At 38.1% G+C, this 21,710-nt stretch overlaps 1 protein-coding gene and 1 long non-coding RNA gene across 2 annotated transcripts in view; both read left to right on the top strand.

Moving 5' to 3' along the window:
- Positions 1-21,710, top strand: part of LOC126020538 (uncharacterized) — a 725,825-nt gene that overhangs the window by 319,384 nt on the left and 384,731 nt on the right. The gene's annotated exons all lie outside the window — the stretch shown is intronic.
- CREB5 (cAMP responsive element binding protein 5) overlaps positions 1-21,710 on the top strand; it is a 426,942-nt gene that overhangs the window by 26,289 nt on the left and 378,943 nt on the right. The window contains exon 3 of the mRNA XM_049781993.1: positions 19,316-19,437. Within this exon, the coding sequence (XP_049637950.1) occupies positions 19,316-19,437 (122 nt within the window). The remainder of the gene's footprint in view (positions 1-19,315; positions 19,438-21,710) is intronic.

Raw genomic sequence — 21,710 nt, forward strand, 5'->3', positions numbered from 1 at the left:
GAGTTATTTCTTCCTGCTCTACATACCCCTTGATTAATATAAAATGTCCATCTTTGTCCCTTACAACCTTCCTGAGTATAAAGTTTGCATTATCTGATATTAGTATGGCCACTCCAGCTTTTTTATGGGTGTTGTTTGCTTGGATAACTTTTCTCCAGCCTTTTATTTTGAGTCTATGTTTGTTCTGACTATTCAGGTGCGTTTCTTGTAGGCAGCAGAAGGTTGGATTGAGTTTTTTGATCCATTTAGCCACTCTGTGTCTCTTAACTGGTGCATTTAGTCCATTGACGTTGAGAGAAAGAATTGTCCTGGGATTTAATGCCATCTTTATATCGAAATTTGTTGTGTCTTTTGGTTAGTCTTGTTTTAAATTAGGTCTTTCAGTTTTTCTCTTAAGACTGGTTTTGAGTCTGTGAAGTTTCTGAGCTGTTTTTTGTCTGTGAAACCATGTATTCTTCCGTCAAACTGGAAAGTGAGTTTTGCTGGGTACAGTATTCTAGGCGAGGCATTCATTTCATTCAGTCTTGTCACAATATCCCACCACTGCTTTCTGGCATTGAGTGTTTCTGGTGACAGATCTGCTGTAAATCTCAAGGATGCTTGCTTGAATGTAATTTCCCCTTTTGATCTTGCTGTTTTCAGAATTCTGTCTCTATCTGTGGGATTTGTCATTGTGACTAGGATGTGTCTTGGGTGGTTTTTCTTGGGTCTCTTTTGGTTGGTACTCTTTGAGCATGCAGGATTTGATCACATATATTCTTTAGCTCTGGGAGTTTCTCTTTAATGATGTTCTTGACCGTTGATTCTTCCTGGAAATTTTCTTCCTGGGTCTCTAGGACTCCAATGATTCTTAAGTTGTTTCTGTTGATCTTATCATAGACCTCTATTTTCATCTGTTCCCATTCTTTGACTAATTTTTTCATTGTCCATTTGTTTTAAGTTTTTTTCCAATCTCTCCTGTTGTATGGAATTGTTATGTATCTCATCTTCCACAGCATCAAGTCTATTCTCAGCTTCTGATACCCTGTCCCAGAGCTTATCCATTTTGTCATTCACTTCGTTTACTGATTTTTTCAGGCCTGTTATTTGACATGTTATTTCAGTTTGGTGTTTTGTGATTTCTGTCTTCATATTTTCTTGATTCTTATTAGTGTTCTGTTCTACTCTATTCATGGTTTCTTTGAGTTCTTTGAGCATATTCCAGATTGCTACTCTAAAGTCCTTATCTGAGAGATTGATTAGTTGGTTGGTCGTTAACTGGTCATCAGAATTGTCATCTTCATTCTCTATGTCTGATGCTGGCCTGTGTTGTTTCCCCATTGTCACACTTGTATTGTGGGTTTTTCTACCTGTTGTGGTGGTATTCATTGGTTATATGATGCAGGCAACACACTTCTCTGGCTCCGCCCTTTCTGAATGGGCCGACTTGCCTCCAAGTTAGGGGAGTCCTCCGTGGATGAAGCCTCACACAGGATCAAATCTTAGGCCCGAGCACGCAGCAGAGTAGACAGTCTGGAGATAAATTCTTGCTTCTGTAATCCAGCACAGTTCTTAGTGTGGTTTTTTTCTTCTTGTGATGGTGTTCTTTTTTTAGAAAGAGTGCACGGCTGCGTAGCGAAGTGGAGCTAAGTGCCTTCTGGAGCCTCTTTTCAGCCCACTCTCAGGAGGTTCACGCAACAGGATAGCAGAGAGACACACACAGGCAGCACTCACAGTTTTTCACAGTCGGGCCCCACTGGTCAGGCGTAATTTTCACTCGCTCGCTGGGCAGCTTCAGAATGCTGTATTTTTGGGGTTCACTTCCCAGGACTCTGAGGAGAGTCACTGGCTCGCTGGGTAGCTTCCGAATGTAGTTTCTTTGGGGTTCACTTCCCAGGGCTCTGAGGAGAGCTTCCAGAGTTCAGGAAAGACAGAGAAGAGTAGGACAGGGCTCCCTTCAGGTGCTCAGTTTCCTCAGAAGAAGCACAGCCGGGTGGAGACTCTGCAGGTAGAGCAATCAGCACTCTGCCTGGAAACCCACACATCCAGCCATTTCTTACTCACTCCCTGGCTCGCTGGGTAGCCTCCAAATGTAGTTTCTTTGGGGTTCGCTTCTCAGGGCTCTGAGGAGAGCTTCCAAAGTTCAGGAAAGACAGAGAAGAGTAGGACAGGGCTCCCTTCAGGTGCTCAGTTTCCTCAGAAGAAGCACAGCCGGGTGGAGACTCTGCAGGTAGAGCAATCAGCACTCTGCCTGGAACCCCCACATGCTGCCATTTCTCACTCACTCACTGGCTCGCTGGGTAGCTTCTGAATGTAATTTCTTTGGGGTCACTTCCCAGGGCTCTGAGGAGAGCTTCCAGAGTTCAGGAAAGACAGAGAAGGGTAGGACAGGGCTCCCTTCAGGTGCTCAGTTTCCTCAGAAGAAGCACAGCCGGGTGGAGACTCTGCAGGTAGAGCAATCAGCACTTTGCCTGGAAACCCCCACATGCAGCCATTTCTCCATGTACTAGGTTTCTAAATGGGACCTGGTATGAGTTTCTGTCTCCTATTAAGTAAAACAAGAAAATGTGGCTGGTGTGAAAATTAGTGAGAAAGTGTTTACAAAGGGCTAAGTCTTATTATTGTCTTATTACTGACAAAGTAAAATCACCCAAATATTTGGGAACTATCTACACACAGACATATATGCACAATCACAGATATCACATATCACCCCATATTTTAATTTTCAGGTCATTTCTACACACATCTTTCATACAGAAAACTACTTTATTCATAATTTACCTCTGTTCTAGTTTCTAGTGTCTCACCAGCTGTCTTGATTTGCTTTCCTTTCAATGGTGGCTTACTTCCAGTGAAGGCTTAAAAAAAAACCACTACCATTATGGTAGTAATTTAGGGCTCAAAGAAATGATCTAACTTTAGAACTTTATTTGAAATATGAGAAATATGAAGTCCAGAGATGTAGGTTATTTTTCCCAGAAAACACCTTTTATATATCTAATATTTTTGGCTCACAATCAGTGGCACTAAGTGATAACTGCTGGCTCTGTGCTTAGAAATTGCTCCTGGTTTAGTGGACCTTATGGGATGCCTGGGATCGATCCTGCATCCATCCTGGGTCAGCCACCTGCAAGGCAAATGCTGCCACTCTAGCCCCACTACTTCTAAATTTTAGATAGTCAACATTATCTTTCAAACAGGTAATAGAGCTTTCTAAACTGGGAGGAGAGCCAGACGAAAGCACGAGATTTAGATTGAGGAGGTAATTTTTTTTGAAACTTTTCTTTTCTTTATTTAAACATCTTCATTACATATATGATTGTGATTAGGTTTCAGTCATGTAAAGAACACCCCCTTCACCAGTGCAACATTTCCACCACCAATGTCCCAAATCTCCAGCCATCGCACCCTACCCCCACCTGTACTCTAGACAGGCTTTCCAGTTCCCTCATTCATTCACATGCTTATGGTAGTTCTCTGTGTAGTTATTTCTATAACTGCACTCACCACTCTTTGTAGTGAGCTTCATGAAGTGAGCTGGAACTTCCAGCCCTTCTCTCATTGTCTCTGAGGATTGTTGCAAAAAATGACTTTTATTTCTCTTAAAACCCATAGATGAGTGAGACTATTCTGCGTCTCTCTCTCTCTCTCTCCCTCTGACTTTTTCACTCAGCATGATAGATTCCATGTACATCTATGTATAGGAAAATTTCATGACTTCATCACTCCTGACAGCTGCATAATATTCCATTGTGTATATGTACCACAGTTTCTTTAGCCATTCGTCTGTTGAAGGGCATCTTGGTTGTTTCCAGAGCCTGGCTATTGTGAATAGTGCTGCAATAAATATAGGTGCGAGGAAGGGGTTTTTGTATTGTGTTCTTGTGTTCTTTGGGTATATCCCTAGGAGTGGAATAGCTGGGTCGAATGGGAACTAAATTTCCAGATTTTGGAGGAGTCTCCATATTGCTTTCCATAGAGGTTGGACTAGATGGCATTCCCACCAGCAGTGGATAAGAGTTCCTTTCTCTCCACATCCCCGCCAGCACTGATTGTTTTCATTCTTTGTTATGTGCGCCAATCTCTGTGGTGTGTGGTGGTATCTCATAGTTGTTTTGATTTGCATCTCTCTGATGATTAATGATGAGGAGCTTTTTTTTTTTTCATGTGCCTTTTGGCCATTTGTATTTCTTTTTTTATCAAAGCGTCTGTTCATTTCTTCTCCCCATTTTTTGATGGGATTAGATGTTTTTTTCTTGTAAAGTTCTGTCAGTGCCCTGTATATTTGGAATATTAGCCCCTTATCTGATGGGTGTTGGGTGAATAGTTTCTCCCACTTGGTGGGTGACTCTTGTATCCTGGGCACTATTTCTTTTGAGGTGCAGAAGATTCTCAGTTTAATGTATTCCCATCTGTTGATCTCTGCTTCCATTTGTTTAGAAAGTGCAGTTTCCTCCTTGAAGATGCCTTTAGTCTCAATGTCATGGAGTGTTTTTACCGACATGTTGTTCTATATACCTTATGGTATCAGGTCTGATATCAAAGTCTTTAATCCATTTGGATTTTACCTTTGTACATGATGTTAACTGGGGGTCTATGTTTGCTTTTTTGCAAGTGGCTAACCAGTTCTAACAGCACCACTTGTTGAAGAGGTTTTTCCTGCCCCACTTAGGATTTCTTCTCCCTTGTCAAAAATTAGGTGATTGTATGTCTGGGGAATGTCTGTGGAACGTTGTCTGAGAACTCAAGCCTATTTCACTGATCTGAGGGTCTTTCTTTATTCCAATACCATGCTGTTTTGATAACTGTTGCTTTGTAGTACAGTTTAAAGTTGGGGAAAATAATGCCTCCCATTTTCCTTTTCCCTAGGAATGCTTTAGCTATTCGAGGGTGTTTATTGTTCCAGATGAACTTCATAAGTGTTTGATCCACTTCTTTGAAGAATGTCATGGGTATTTTTAAGGGGATCGCATTAAATCTGTATAATGCTTTGGGGAGTATTGCCATTTTGATGATGTTAATCCTGCCAATCCACGAGCAGGGTATGTGTTTCCATTTGCATGTGTCCTTTCTTATTTCTCAGAGCAGTGCTTTATAGTTTTCTTTGTATAGGTCCTTCATGTCTTTGGTCAAGTTGATTCCAAGATATTTGAGTTTGTGTGGCACTATTGTGAATGGGATTGCCTTCTTGACTTCCTTCTCTTCCCTATCATTATTGGTGTATATGAAGGCCATTGATTTCTGTGTGTTAATTTTGTAGCCTGCCACCCTGCTATATGAGTATATTGTTTCCAAAAGCTTTTTGGTAGAGTCTTTAGGGTTTTCTAAGTAGAGTATCATGTCGTCTGCAAACAATGAAAGCTTGACTTCTTCCTTTCCTATATGAATTTTCTTGATATCTTTTTCTTGCCTGATCGCTATAGCAAGAACTTCCAGTACTATGTTGAAGAGGAGTGGTGAGAGCGGACAGCCTTGTCTTGTGCCAGAATTTAGAGGAAAGGCTTTTATTTTTTCTCCATTGAGGATAATATTTGCCTCTGGCTTGTGGTAGATGGCTTCAAATAGATTGAGAAAGGTTCCTTCCATTCCCATCTTGCTGAGAGTTTTGATCAAGAATGGGTGTTGGATATTATCATATAATTTCTCTGCATCTATTGATATGATCATGTGATTTTTATTTTTCTTCTTGTTGATATTGTGTATGATGTTGATAGATTTACAGATGTTAAACCATCCTTGCATTCCTGGGATGAAACTTACTTGGTTGTAGTGTATGATCTTCTTGATGATGCATTGATTCCTATTTGCCAGGATTTTGTTGAAGATCTTTGCATCAGCATTCATCAGGGATATTGTTCTGTAATTTTCTTTTTTGGCAGCATCTCTGTCTGGTTTAGGTATCAAGGTGATGTTGGCTTCATAAAAGCTGTTTGGGAGTGTTCCTGTTTTTTTCAGTTTCATGGAAGAGCCTGGCTAGGATTGGTAGTAGCTCCTCTTGAAAGATTTGAAAAAATTCATTAGGAAATCCATCTGGGTCTAGGCTTTTCTTTTTGGGCAGATGTTTGATTACAGTTTCAATTTCCTCAGTAGTTATGGGGGTGTTTAGATATGCTACATCCTCCTTACTAAAATGTGAAAGGTTATAAATGTCCAAGAATTTTTCCATTTCTTCTAGGTTCTCATGTTTAGTAGCATAAAGTTTCTCAAAGTAGTCTCTGATTACCCTATGGATCTCTGCAATATCTGTTGTGATCTCCCCTTTTCATTTCTAATATGGGTTATCAGATTTCTCTCTCTCTCTCTCTTTCTTTGTGAGTTTTGCCAATGGTCTATCAATCTTGCTTATATTTCAAAGAACCAACTTCTGCTTTCATTGATCTTTTGGATTGCTTTTTGGTTTCCACTTCATTGAGTTCTGCTTTTAGCTTTGTTATTTCCTTCTGTCTCCTTATTTTTGGTTCTTTTTGTTGGTCATTTTCTAATTTTTTGAACTGCGTTATTAAGTTATTCAGGTATGCCCTTTCTTCCTTCCTGATGTGTGCTTGTAGAGCTATAAATTTTCAGGACCACTTTTTCTGTGTCCCATAGATTCTGGCAGTTTGTGTCTTCATTATCATTTGTTTCCAGGAAAGTTTTGATTTCCTTTTTGTTTTCATCTCGGACCCACTTGTTCTTCATTAGCAGGTTGTTTAATTTCCAATTGTTAAGGTTTTTCTTCTGTGTGGCTTTGTAGTTCACATCTAATTTCAGAGTCTTGTGGTCCGCTAAGGTAACCTGCAAGATTTCTATCCTCTTGATTTTATGGAGGTATATTTTATGTGTCAGCATGTAGTCTATCCTGGAGAATTACCCATGTACATTGGAGAAGAATGTGTATCCAGGTTTTTTGGGATGGAGTGTCCTATATATATCTACTAGTCCTCTTTCTTTCATTACTCTTTTCAGGGCTAGTATGTTTTTGTTGGGTTTCAGTCTGGTTGACCTATCAAGTGTTGATAGGACCGTGTTGAGGTCTCCCACAATTATTGTGTTATTGATTTCTTTCAGATTTGTCAGTAATTGTATTAGATAATTTGCTGGTCTCTCATTGGGTGCATATATGTTTAAGTCTGATTTCTCCCTGTTGCACATATCCCTTGATTAGTACATAGTGTCCATCTTTGTCCCTTACCACTTTTCTGAGTATAAAGTTGTGTCATCAGATATTATTATGGCCACCCCAGCTTTTTTGAGGGTGTTTGCTTGGATGATTTTCCTCCAGCCTTTGATTTTGAGTCTATGTTTGTTCTGACTATTCAGATGTGTTTCTTGTAGGCAGCAGAAGGTTGTATTCATCTTTTTGACCCATTTTGCCACTCTGTGTCTTTTAGTTGGTGAATTTAGTCCATTGACATTGAGGGAGATGATTGTCATAGGATTTAATGTCATCTTTGTAGATAAGTTTGCTGTGTTTGTTGGTCTCTCTTGTCTTAGAGTAGACCTGTCAGTTTTTCCTTTAAGGCTAGTTTATCATCTGTGAAGTTTTTGAGCTGTTGTTTATCCATGAAGCTATGTATTCTTCCTTCAAACCTGAATGTGAGTCGGGCTGGTGAAGTATTCTCGGTGAGACATTCATTTCATTCAGCCTTGTCACAATATCCCACCACTGTCTTCTGGCTTTGAGAGTTTCTTGTGACGTGTCTGCTGTAAGTCTTAGGGATGCTCCTTTGAATGTAATTTCCCTTTTTGATCTTGCTGCTTTCAGTATTCTATCTCTATCTGTGGGATTTTTAATTGTAACAAGGATGTGTCTTGGGGTGTTTTTCTCTGGGTCTCTTTTAGCTGGTACTCTTTGGGCATGCAGGATTTGATTGCATGTAGTCTTTAACTCTGGGAGTATCTCTTTGATGATGTCTTTGACAGTTGATTCTTCCTGGAAATCTACTATCTGGTTCTCTGGGACTCCAATTATTCTTATGTTGTTTCTGTTGAGTTTATCAAAGACTTCTATTTTCATCTGTTCACATTCCTTGAGTACTTTTTCCATTGCCTGTTCATTTGTCTTAAGGCTCTTTTCCAATTTCTTCTGTTGTGTTGAGTTTTTCTGCATCACATCTTCCAGTACTTGGACTCTCTCCTCAGCTGCTGATACCCTACTGGTGAGACCATCCCTTGAGGTTTTCAGTTGAGCTACCATGTTTTTCAGATATGTTATTTCAGTTTAGAGTTTTCTGATTTCTGTCTTTGTGTTCTGTTCAAATCGATCTATGCTTTCTTTGAGTTCTTCAAACATCTTCCATATTACTATTTTAAGTTCCTTATCCAAGAGGTTAATCAGGTGGTTGGAATTTATTAGGTCATCCGAGCTTTCGTCTTCATTCTCTGTGCATGGTGTTTGCCTGCGAGGTTTCCCCATTGTCACAGTTGTAGTGTGGTTTTTCCTGTTGTGTGAAGTTGATGAGTGGACACGTCTGAATCCCTGAGAGGCCCAGCACTTCTGACCCATTCGTTTCCTGCAGGGCTGTGTGTGGCATTACCTGGGGCGGTAAACTTAAAGGTAAAAAGGGAACTTGTTAATGAGTAAAAAGGTGGCTTCAAACTGTGTGATCCTGGGCAAGGAACTCATCTTCCCATTTCTGAAATAATTTGTTGCCTACAACTACAGAGATTCTGGGCCATGTGAATGAAGATAAATCTGTAAACAAAAAAATGCTACATAAACACACATTTATCTTTACAAACCCACCAGTTATATGGAATAGAGTTTTATATGTGTATTATATGCGTATTTATTTATATGTAGATTTATATATGTGTATATTAAATTAATTAATATATTAATAACATATTTCTAATAAAACCTATTATTTATATGTGTTTTATCTGTAATGTCCAAATTAGAATCTTCTGGACTAGATTCATTGATACTCTAAAAAAAATCACTATCTTACAGATTAGGCTAAGAATGCAGTAGAGTGTTTTTAGGGAATATGGTTCATTGGAGTCCAAATCAACCATTGGTGTCTAAATAGGTAGGAAAGCCACTTTTCTATATGGAACTCAGAGACATTATTTATGAAGGGCTGATAAAATAAGGTAATTAATTACTGTCTATTCCTCGATTTTCTTTAAACTTCATAGATAATTTGTTGTGATTAACTACTCTCTTACTTAGAAAAGTAAATTCAACTCTAGTTTCCTGTCATAAAGTGATTTAGAAAGAAAGCAGAAATGGGGGACTCATTTTAAAAAGTCACTGCACTTAGATGTGCAGAAATAGATTTTCAGACTGGATGTAGGTCAGGGTGAACAAGGGGCATCAAGAGTCTAGCCATGTTTTCTACAATATCAGGTACCTTTATTATTATAGGTATATACTTATAGTCATATCTACACAGAAGATCTTGAAAAATCCCCTTAATCACTCAGGGTTCTAGTTTTTATCATCGAAGATTAGCATGGCCAGACTTTCTTCCATTCATTGTCCAATATAGTTTGTACATATGTATATATATGTGTATATATAACCTGAAATAGTGACTTTAGAATCCAAATTAATAAATAGTAGCTTTCCACAAATTCAAGTATATAAAAGAAATTCTATTTTTTTTGAAGAGAATTCTTGGACAATAATTTAGCTTTATCAAAGGAAACTAAATATAAAATTGGTTTATTATTATTTTTTGTTTTTGGGGCCACACCCAGTGATATTCAGGGGTTACTCCTAGATATGCACTCAGAAATTGCTCCTGACTTGGGGGACCATATGGAATGCAAGAGGATCATACCACGGTCCATCCTAGGCTAGCACCACCATGGCGGGCACCTTACGGCTCTGCACCACCACTCCAGGTCCAATTTTTTATATTCCTAAATTATTTTTTAACTTCAGTACTGTGGTTTAAAAATTGTTCATGGTTGAGTTTCAACATGTAAACCTACTTTCACTAGTGCACATTTCCCCATCCAGTGTCCCCAGTGTCCCTCCCCTTTGCTCCCTTCCTACTTTTGTGTAGACATTTCTCTCTCTTTCTTTTTTTACTATATTTTATTTTATTTGAACACCTTGATTACATATATAATTGTGTTTGGGTTTCAGTCATGTAAAGAACACCACCCATCACCAATGCAACAGTCTCATCACCAATGTCCCAAATCTCCCTCCTTCCCACCCAACCCCTGCCTGTACTCTAGACAGGCTTTCCATTTTCCTCATACATTCTCATTATTAGGAAAGTACAGAATGTAGTAATTTCTATAACTAAACTCATCATTCTTTGTGGTGAGCTTCATGAGGTGAGCTGGAACATCCAACTCTGTTCTCTTTTGTGTCTGAAAATTATTATTGCAAAAATGTCTTTCATTTTTCTTGAAACCCATAGATGAGTGAGACCATTCTGTGTTTTTCTCTCTCTCTCTCTCTGACTTATTTTATTCAGCATGATAGATTCCATGTACATCCATGTATAGGAAAATTTCATGACTTCATATCTCCTGACAGCTGCATAATATTCCATTGTGTATGTATACCACAGTTTCTTTAGCCATTCGTCTGTTGAAGGGCATCTTGGTTGTTTCCAGAGTCTTACTTGGTAAATAGTGCTGTGATGAATATAGGTGTAGGGAGGGGATTTTTGTATTGTACTTTTGTGTTCCTAGGGTATATTCCTAGGAGTGGTATAGCTGGATAGTATGGGATTTCGATTTCCAAGTTTTGGAATCTCCATAAAGGTTGAACTAGGCAGCATTCCCTCCAACAGTGAAGAGAGTTCATTTCTCTCCACATCCCTGCCAACACTGCTTGTTCTCATTCTTTGTGATGTGTGCCAATCTCTGTAGTGTGAGGTGGTACCTCATAGTTGTTTTGATTTGCATCTCCCTGGTTATTAGTGATGTGGAGCATTTTTCCATGTGTCTTTTGGCCATTTGTAGTTCTTCTTTGTCAAAGTGTCTGTCCATTTCTTCTAAACCATTTTTTGATGGGATTAGATGTTTTTTTCTTGTGAAGTTCTGTCACTGCCTTGTATATTTTGGAGATTAGCCGCTTATCTGATGGGTATTGGGTGAATAGTTTCTCCCACTCAGTGGGTGGCTCTTGTATCCTGGGCACTATTTCCTTTGAGGTGAAGAAGCTTCTCAGCTTAATATATTCCCATCTGTTAATCTCTGCTTTCACTTGCTTGGAGAGTGCAGTTTCTTCCTTGAAGATGCCTGTAGTCTCAATGTCCTGGAGTGTTTTGCCTACGTGTTGTTCTATATATCTTATGATTTCAGGTCTGATATCGAGGTCTTTCATCCATTTGGATTTTACCTTCATACATGATGTTAGCTGGGGGTCTTAGTTCAATTTTTTGCAAGTGGCTAGCCAGTTGTGCCAATACCACTTGTTGAAGAGGCTTTCTTTGCTCCATTTAGGATTTCTTGCTCCTTTATCAAAAATTAGGTGATTGTATGTCTTGGGAACATTCTCTTAAGTATTCAAGCCTATTCCACTGATCTGAGGGCCTGTCTTTATTCCAATACCATTCTGTTTTGATAACTATTGCTTAGTAGTAAAGTTTAAAGTTGGGAAAAGTAATTCCTACCATATTCTTTTCCCAATGATTGCTTTAGCTATTCTAGGGTGTTTATTATTCCAAATGAATTTCAAAAGTGCCCGATCCACTTCTTTGAAGAATGTCACAGGTATCTTTAGAGGGATCGCATTAAATCTGTATAATGCTTTGGAGAGTATTGCCATTTTGGTGATGTTAATCCTGCCAATCCATGAGCAGGGTATGTGTTTCCACTTCTGCGTGTCCTCTCTTATTTCTTGGAGAAAAGTTTTATAGTTTTCTTTGTATAGGTCCTTCACATTTTTAGTCAAGTTGATTCCAAGATATTTGAGTTTGTGTGGCACTATTGTGAATGAGGTTATTTTTTTAATGCCCATTTCTTCCTTAGTACTATTGGTGTATAGAAAGGCCATTGATTTTTGTGTGTTAGTTTTGTAGTCTGACAACTTGCTATACGAGTCTATTGTTTCTAGTAGCTTTTTGGTAGAGTCTTTAGGGTTTTCTAAGTAGAGTATCATGTCATCTGTAAACAGCGAGAACTTGACTTCTTCCTTTCCTATCTGATTCCCTTGATATCTTTCTCTTGCCTAATCGCTATAGTGAGTAGTTCCAGTGCTATGTTGAATAGGAGTGGTGAGAGAGGACAGCCTTGTCTTGTGCCAGAATTTAGAGGGAAGGCTTTTAGTTTTTCTCCATTGAGGATAATATTTGCCACTGGCTTGTGGTAGATGGCCTTAACTATATTGAGAAAGGTTCCTTTCATTCCCATCTTGCTGAGAGTTTTGATCAAGAATGGGTGTTGGACTTTATCAAATATTTTCTCTGCAACTATTGATATGATCATGTGATTTTTATTTTTCTTTTTTGTTGATATTGTGTATTATGTTGATAGATTTATGGATGTTAAACCATCCTTGCATTCTTGGATGAAACTTACTTGATCGTAGTGGATGATCTTCTTAAAGAGGCATTGAATCCTATTTGCCAGGATTTTGTTGAGGATCTTTGCATCTGCATTCATTAGCGATATTGGTCTGTAATTTTTTTTTGTAGCATCTCTGTTTGGTTTAGGTATCAAGGTAATGTTGGCTTCATAAAAACTATTTGGAAGTGTTTTCGTTTTTCGATTTCATGAAAGAGTCTTGCCAGGATTGGTAGTAGTTCCTCTTGGAAAGTTTGAAAAAATTCATTGGTGAATCTATTTGGGCCTTGGTTTTTGTTTTTGGATAGACATTTGATTACCGTTTTAATTTCATCAACAGTGATGGGGGTGTTTAGATATGCTACATCCTCTTCATTTAACTGTGGAAGATTATAAGAGTCCAAGAATTTATCCATTTATTTCAGGTTCTCATTGTTAGTGGCGTCGAGTTTCTCAAAGTAGTTTCTGATTACCCTTTAAATCTCTGCCATATCAGTAGTGATCTCTCCTTTTTCATTCCTAATACGAGTTATCAAGTTTCTCTCTCTCTCTCTCTTTATTAGTTTTGCCAGTGGTCTATCAATGTTGTTTATTTTTTCAAAGAACTAACTTCTGCTTTTGTTGATCTTTCAGATTGTTTTTTGGGTTTCCACTTCATTGATTTCTGCTCTCAGCTTTGTTATTTTCTACTGTCTCCCTATTTTTGGATCCTTTTGTTGAGCACTTACTAGTTCTATGAGCTGCGTCAAGCTACTCAGGTAAGCCCCTTCTTCCTTCCTGATGTTGCTTGCAAAGCTATAAATTTTTCTCTCAGCACTGCTCTTGCTGTGTCCCATAAGTTCTCATAGTTTGTGTCTTTATTATCATTTGTTTCCAGGAAAGTTTTGATTTCCTCTTTGATTTTATCTCGAACCCATTGATTATTAAGTATGAAGCTGTTTAACTTCCAGGTGTTAAAATTTTTCTTTTGTGTCCCTTTAGAATTCACATATAATTTCAGAGCCTTGTGGCCAGCAAAGGTAGCCTGCAAGATTTCTATCCTCTTGATGTTATGGAGGTATGTTTTATGTACCAGCATGTAGTCTATCCTGGAGAATGTCCCATGTACATTGGAGAAGAATGTTATCCAGGTTTCTGGGGATGGAGTGTCATATATATATATATAGATATAGATAGATAGATAGATAGATAGATAGATAGATAGATATACACTAGGCCTCTTTTTTCAATTTCTCTTCTCAGGTCTACTATATTCTTGTTGGGTTTCAGTCTGGTTGACCTTTCCAGTGTTGACAAAGCCGTGTTGAGGTCCCCCAGAATTATTGTGTTGTTATTGATATTATTTTTCAGATTTGTCAACAATTGTATTAAATATTTTGCTGGACCCTCATTCGGTGCATATATGTTTAGGAGAGTGATTTCTTCCTGCTCTACACATACCCCTTGATTAATATAAAATCTCCATCTTTGTCCCTTCCAACCTTCCTGAATATAAAGTTTGCATTATCTGATATTAGTATGGCCACTCCAGCTTTTTTATAAGTGTTATTTGCTTGGATGATTTTCCTCCAGCCTTTTATTTTGAGTCTATGTTTGTTCTGACTATTCAGGTGCGTTTTTTGTAGGCAGCAGAGGGTTGGATTGAGTTTTTTTATTCATTTAGCCACTCTGTCTCTTAACTCATGCATTTAGTCTATTGACATTGAGAGAAAGAATTATCCTGGAATTTAATGCCATCTTTATATTGAAATTTGGTATGTCCTTTTGTCAGTCTTGTCTTAAATTAGGTCTTTCAGTTTTTCTCTTAAGACTGGTTTTGACTCTGTAAAGTTTCTGAGCTGTTTTTTGTCTGTGAAACCATGTATTCTTCCATCAAACCAGAAAGTGAGTTTTGCTGGGTACAGTATTCTAGGTGAAGCATTCATTTCATTGTGTTTTGTCATTATGTCCCACCACTGCTTTCTGGCCTTGAGTGTTTCTGGTGACAGGTCTGCTGTAAATCTCAAGGATGCTCCCTTCAATGTAATTTCCCTTTTTGATCTTGCTGTTTTCAGAATTCTGTCTCTATCTGTGGGATTTGTCATTGTGACTAGGATGTGTCTTGGGGTAGTTTTTCTGGGAACTTTTTTGGTTGGCACTCTTCAGGAATGCAGGATTTGATTGCATATATTCTTTAGCGCTGGAAGTTTCTCTTTAATGATGTTCTTGACCATTGATTCTTCCTGGAAATTTTCTTTTTGGGTTTCTGGGACTCCAATGATTCTTAAGTTGTTTCTGTTGAGCTTATCATAAACTTCTATTTTCATCTGTTCCCATTCTTTGACTAATTTTTCCATTGAATGTTCATTTGCTTTAAGTTTTTTTTCCAATCTCTCCCACTGTATGGAGTTGTTATTTATCTCATCTTCCACAGCACCAATTCTATTCTAAGCTTCTGTTACCCTGGTGTAAAGCTTATCCATTTTGTCATTCAATTGGTTTACTGATTTTTTCAGGCCTGTTAGTTGACTTGTTATTTCTGTTTGGAGTTTTGTGATTTCTGTCTTCATATTTTCTTGGTTCTTATTAGTGTTCTGTTCAACTTGACCCATAGTTTTTTTGTATTCTTTGAGCATCTTCCATATTGCTTGTCTAAACTCTTTATCTGAGAGATTGATTAGTTGGTTGGTCATTTTCTGGTCATCAGAACTGTCATCTTCATTCTCTATGTCTGATGCTGGCCTGCATTGTTTCCCCAATTGTCATACTTGTATTGTGGGTTTTTCTACGTGTTGTGGTGGTATTCATTGGGTAAATTATATACACGGACATGCTCCTCTTACTCTGCCCTTTATGGGTGGGTTGACTTGCCTCCTACGAAGCAGTGTCCTCTGTGGATGAAGCCTCACACAGGATCAAATCTTAGGCCCGAGCATACAACCGAGAAGACTCTCTGGGGAGAAATGCTGGGCTTCAGTAATCCAGCACAGTTCTCAGTGTGATTTTTTCTTCTTGTTTCAATGTTGTTCTTTCCTTAGAAAGAGCGCATGGCTGCGTAGCAAAGCGGAGCGGCTGTGCTCTGCTGGAGCCTCTTTTTGGCCCACTCCCAAGAGGTTCAGGCGACAGGACGGGAGACAGACACACACAGGCAGCACTCACAATTTCTCATGGTCTGGCCCCACTGGGCAGGCGTAGTTTTGTAGATTTTCCCAACCTGACGTCCTCTCTCTCTTTCTACCTCTCTTTCATTATTTTCCTTTTTGGCACTGTGGTTTGCACTATTTCATGAATGGGGTACCATGTATATCATGTTATACCATTTCAGCACTAGGTTCTTGTCCAGAATGATGAGTTCTAACTATCATTGTCATAGTGGGCCCTTTTCTGCCCTAACTACAATGCTGACTCCTTATTGCAAGCTTCAAGATTCAGGACTGAATCTCCTGGCCCTCATCTCTATTGTTTCTAAATATTATTACCATACTATCTTTTATTTTTTTTATAACTTCCAAATGAGTAAAATTATCCTATGTCTATCTCTCACCCTCTGACTCATTAAACTCAGTATAATAATCTCCATATGCATCCATATGCAAGTAAATTTTATGGCTTCATTTTTCCTAACAGCTGCATGGTATTCCATTGTGTAGGTGCACCACAGTTCTTTATCAATTCATCTATTCTTCTGCACATGTTCTTTTTTTTTTCTTTTCAGATTCTGGCCATTGTTAATACTGCTGCAACAAGCATAGGAGTGTAGAGGGCTTTTCTGCATTTTGCTTTTGCGCTCCTAGGGTATATCCTTAGGAGTGGAATTTCTGGTTCAGATGCAAGCTCAGTTTCTAGTTTTTTGAGAAAAGCCCATATTGTTTTCCAAAAAGGCTGAGTCAGTCCACATTCTCACCAACAGTGAATGCGAGTTCCTTTCTCCCAACTTCCATGCCAGCACTGGTTGTTCTTGTTATTTGTGATACATGCCAGTCTTTGCCATTTTGATTTTCATCTCTCTGATGATTAGTAATGTGGGGCATTTTTTAAAATTATGTAATATTTTATTTATGGTTTTCTCAATATGTTTAATAAATTCCAGTCTAACATATGAATCATTTTGTATTTACTCTTGTTTATATAGTATGAGATAGTGGCCCAATTTAATTTTTTTACATGTGTCTGTCCAGTTCTCTCAACACTACTTGTTGAAAAGGTTTTTTTTTATTTCATGCTCTTGGTTTCTTTATTTATGAACTCACTGTCACTATGGCTGAGGAATTATTTCTGGACTCTGAAACATATTCCATTGATTTGAATGACTTTCTCAACTCCAATATGATTCTGTCTATTATAATTTTGTAGCATATAATACCTTCCAGATTTTTTTCATTGTCCTCAGGCTTATTCCTTTAAATCAATATTTTTATTTAAACACCTTGATTACAAACATGATTGTGGTTTGGGTGGGCATTTTTTTAATGAATCTTTTGGGCATCATTATATTTGTTCATTTTTTCTCCCCATTTTGGATGAGGTTATTTTGAAATTTTTTTTCTTGCTAAGTTCTATCAGTGCCTTTTATTTTTTAGATATTTATGCCTTATGAGTATTGGGTGAATAGTTCCTCTCATTTGGTGGATAGACTTTGTATCCTAGTCACCATTTCTTTTAAGATGCAGAAGATTCTCAGTTTAATGAAGACCCATTTGTTTATCCTTGCTTCCACTTGCTAGCCCAGTGTTGTTTCTGTTTCATCCTTAAAGATACCTTTAGCTTCAAGTTCATGGAGTGTTCTTCCTATGTTTTACTCCATGTACCTTATAGTTTCAGATCTGATATCAAGGTCTTTAATCCATTTTTATTTCACCTTTGTGCCTTATGTTAAAGAGAGGTCTGAGTTAATGGTTTTTCATGTAGTTGACCAATTTTCCCCACACCATTTGTTGAAGATTCTTTTTGCTCCATTTTGTATTTCTTGCTTCTTTATCAAAGATTAAGAGATCAAATATTTGTGGGTCCATTCCAGAATATTCAGGTCTGTTCCATTGATCTGAGAGCCTGTCTTTATTCCAATACCAGGCTGTTGTAATGATTACTAATAAATATAGTATATTTTAAAGTTGGGATAAATGATGTCTCCCACCTTCTTTTTCCCAAGAATTGCTTTGGCTATTCATGGATATTTATTATTCCAAAGGATTTTCAAGAGTGTTTGATCCACTTTTTTGAAGAATGTCATTGGTATTCTCATAGAAATGGAATTAAATGGGGTTGGATAGATAGCATCGAGGTAGGACATTTGCCTTGCATGCAGAAGGACAGTGGTTCAAATCCTGGCATCCCATATGGTCCCCCGAGCCTGCCAGGAGCAATTTCTGAGCATAGATCTAGGAGCAACCCCTGAGCACTGCCGGGTGTGACCCAAAAACAAAACAAAAGAAATTGAATTAAACCTGTATAATGCTCTTAGAAGTATTGCCATTTTAATTATGTTAATCCTCCCAATATGTGAGCAGGTTATATGTCTCCATTTCCCCGTGTATTCTTTTGTTTCTTAAAGTAGTGCTTTGTAATTTTATTTGTATAAGTTTTTCACCTCTTCAGTTGACTTCAAAATAATTGATTTTCTGAGGCATATATGGATGGGATTGTTCTTTTTAATGTTTTTTCTTTTCTTTAATTATTTGTATCTAGAAAAGATATGGATTTTCGACATTAATTTGTAATCTACCACTTTATTATATAAATTTACTGTTTCTAGAAGCTTTTTAGTAGAGTCTTTAGGATTTTCTAAATATTGTATTATGTCATATGCAAACAGTGAGAGTTTGACTTCTTCCTTTCCTCTATAGACACCCTTGACATATTTTTCTGGCCTAATTGCTATGGCAAATCCTTTCAGAACTATATGGAATAGGAGTGGTGAGAGAGTGCAACATTGTCTCATGCCAAATCTTAGAGGAAAGACTTTTAGTTTTTCCCCATTGAGTATAGTGTTTGCTCAAGGCTTGTGCTAAATGGCCTTGACTCTAATGATTAGCAAACTTCCTTCATTTTATCTTGTTGAGAGTTTTTATCATGAATGCATGGTGGACTTTCTCAAATATTTTCTGTGCATCTATTGATTTTATTGATATGGTATATTATATTACAAAATCTGTGTTTGTAAAGAATAGAAGTTGAATGAGATAGAATATCTGAGTGTTCCTTCTCCATTAAGATAATAGAAATATTATATTGGTTCTATTTCTTTTTCATCTAAAATTTTAGAAACAAAATTTTTCTCTCTGCTTCCTGATATCACATTTACTGTCCCATTAGTGAAAGAAGGTGAAAGGAAAGGAGAAAATAAAAAAAGGAAGGCACCTTTGGCAAAGTGTATGTGTATTTGTATGTGTGCAAGTTTATGTATGTGTGTTTCAATGATATAGAACCCAAAAAGTCATTGATTGGGTCTCCTGAAGTTGCCAACAAGATCTCACAGTTTGTGTGACCCTCTGCCCATCATATTTTTACTTTGATTTTGGTGAAGTTTTTTCATCTATGCTTTAATATAATTTATTTATTTATTTATTTATTTATTGTTTTTTCGGGCCACACCCATCTGATGCTCAGGGGTTACTCCTGGCTAAGGGTTCAGAAATTGCCCCTGGTTTGGGGGGACCATATGGGACGCCGGGGGATCAAACCATGGTCGTGATCTTTCCTGGGCTAGCGCTTGCAAGGCAGATACCTTACCTCAAGCGCCACCTCGCCGGCCCCTGCTTTAATATAATTTAAAGGGCTTGGAGATGATGGATGGTCCCACTGCAGCTAAACAGGGAGGGGAGGAAGTTAGTAAATTCAACTCATGCTTGCACTTGCTTTTGAAGAAAAGATGGACTGATCATTCGGTGTCTGTTTTCAGATCAGACTCCAACCCCAACACGATTTCTGAAGAACTGTGAGGAGGTGGGTCTCTTTACCGAGCTGGACTGCTCCCTGGAACACGAGTTCAGAAAGGCTCAGGAGGAAGAGACCAGTAAGCGGGTAGGTTTGGCTGGCAGGCTACTTCTTTGAGCACCTGCTAAAATCTTCTGGGTGGAAAGGAGGTGGCACTACTCATGGTGCCAATATGGCTCTGAAACACTATCTTACTCACTATATGTTTTCTTGTAATAGACAAATCTTGGATTGTGTAAGACTCCAACACTGAAAAACCATGGGGGGAAATTGCTGTACGAAAGCATAAAATCCATGCAATAAAATAAGTTACTCGAGTCTTGAACCTGACTGGATCCTACAAAATCATGACGGTTTCTGTTCTGATTAGTCATTTGACCTTGCTTATAGTTTAGTAACAAGTTATTTCTCTCCCCTTTTCAATACTGAGGATCAAATTCAGGACCTCATTCATATTAGCTACATCCTACCTCTCTCCTGTAAGCTTCCCAATTGATCACTTCTAGGTTCACAATTAATTGTTAGTAATCTGTTGATAAGATAAAGAGGTTTATTGTAAATGTGGATTACCTGTTTTTTCAAAATGTAGTAAATCTACTTTATAAATTCCTTAAGAAAATATTTATATTTTGAATTTTTGGAAATATTCTGGCACTTTAATAGCATTTAAAATAATTTGATATGTATTAAGATTAGGAGAAGGATATGGGATCAAAATTAGATGTGATAAAAATGTTTTAGTATTTTGGGGGGATACCGTAACTGGTGGTCCAGAGGGGTTACTCCTAGCTCTGTGCCAGGAATTACTGGGACCAGTTCACAGAGGAAAATAGGAGGATCCAGAGAAAGTCAGGTGTGTACAATGCAAGCACTCTACCCACTGTACTGTGTCTCTTTACTCCAGTATTTTTTATAGGTATGGTCATATATTGAGAGTGCCAAATACAATACCTACCAACACATTTCATGAATGGAGACTTAAAATGTGAAAGATGGTTGGAAGGACCAGTGACATAGTAGTGAATTTCTAGCTATACCACATATATAAGAAATTTAAAAAAAGCTCTGGTATTTCTCCAAATACTGAAAAACCTTCTAATTCTCTTCTGATAAAATCACAATAATTAACATTCTGTCAGAATTTTTATATCACATTCTTTCAAAATAGTCAAAGATAGGGCCAATGTGATAGTATGGCAGGTTTTTGCCTTACATAATATCTACCTGATTTTGATCCAATATGGTCCCCCTAGGGCCTAGGACTTCCAGGAGTGATCCCTGAATGCAGAGCCAAAAGTTAACCCTAAGCATCGCTAGGTGAAAATAAAAAAATCAAAGTCAGATCAGAAAAATAGTACAGCAGGCTTTTGCCTTGCAACATGAATGACCCAGGACCAATCCCAGCCCCCCCAACCCCAATATTTCCTGAACACAGAGCCAGAGAAAGCCCTAAGCAATGCCAGGTGTGCCAAAAAAAATAAACTATGAAAAACCACACACACTCACACACACACACACACACACGCACACACACACACACACACACACACACACACACACCTTACTCATTTAAAAGAGGGGAATAAAAATCTCCACACATTCATGTTACTAAAAAATGAAAAGATGAGATTTAGATGTGCTGAAGAGAAAGTTTGGGCTTTGCCACAGGTGGAGAGAGACCCTGTATTGCACACACACCAGAGCACACACACCAGAGTGTATGTAAAAGTCCACATTTTACGAGGAGAGATGCAGATGACATGTCTCAGGCACCAGGTACCCAGGCAACCTCAGTTTTTTTTAAACAAACACATAGCATACATTTGCCAGACACTGCACACCCAACACTTTAAACATTTTACCCAATGAAGACCAGAGAGACAGTACATAAGGGATTTGTCTCACAAAGCATTAACCTCAGTTCCATCCCTATGATTCTATGATCTATGATTCTGTGAGCACTGTCAGGAGTAGCTTTTGAGCACAGAATAAAGAATCAATCCTGATTACTTCTGGGTGTACTCAAAAAGCCAAAAAATTAATGCAATCAAACTAGATGGCAAGCATGTTATATTTTATTGCAATAGAGGTAGGCTTTTTGCTTGTTTGTTTGTTTGTTTGAGTCACACCCAGCAGCACTCAGGGCTCTATGTTCAGAAATCACTCCTGGGATGCCGGGATTCAAACCAACATTCTTCTGCATGCAAGGCAAACACCCTACCTCTATGCTATCTTTCTGGCCCCCAAGAGGTAGACTTTTTAAAAAAGAAAGTAACAGAAGAAGAACCAAAAGTAAATTTCCTCTTTTTTAGCAATAAACTTAGTTCTTCTAGTTAGATAACGGCTTAGGAAGAATACGA

Source organism: Suncus etruscus, chromosome 10 (genome assembly GCF_024139225.1).
Source record: "Suncus etruscus isolate mSunEtr1 chromosome 10, mSunEtr1.pri.cur, whole genome shotgun sequence".
In the NCBI taxonomy this organism is placed as follows: Eukaryota; Metazoa; Chordata; class Mammalia; order Eulipotyphla; family Soricidae; genus Suncus; species Suncus etruscus.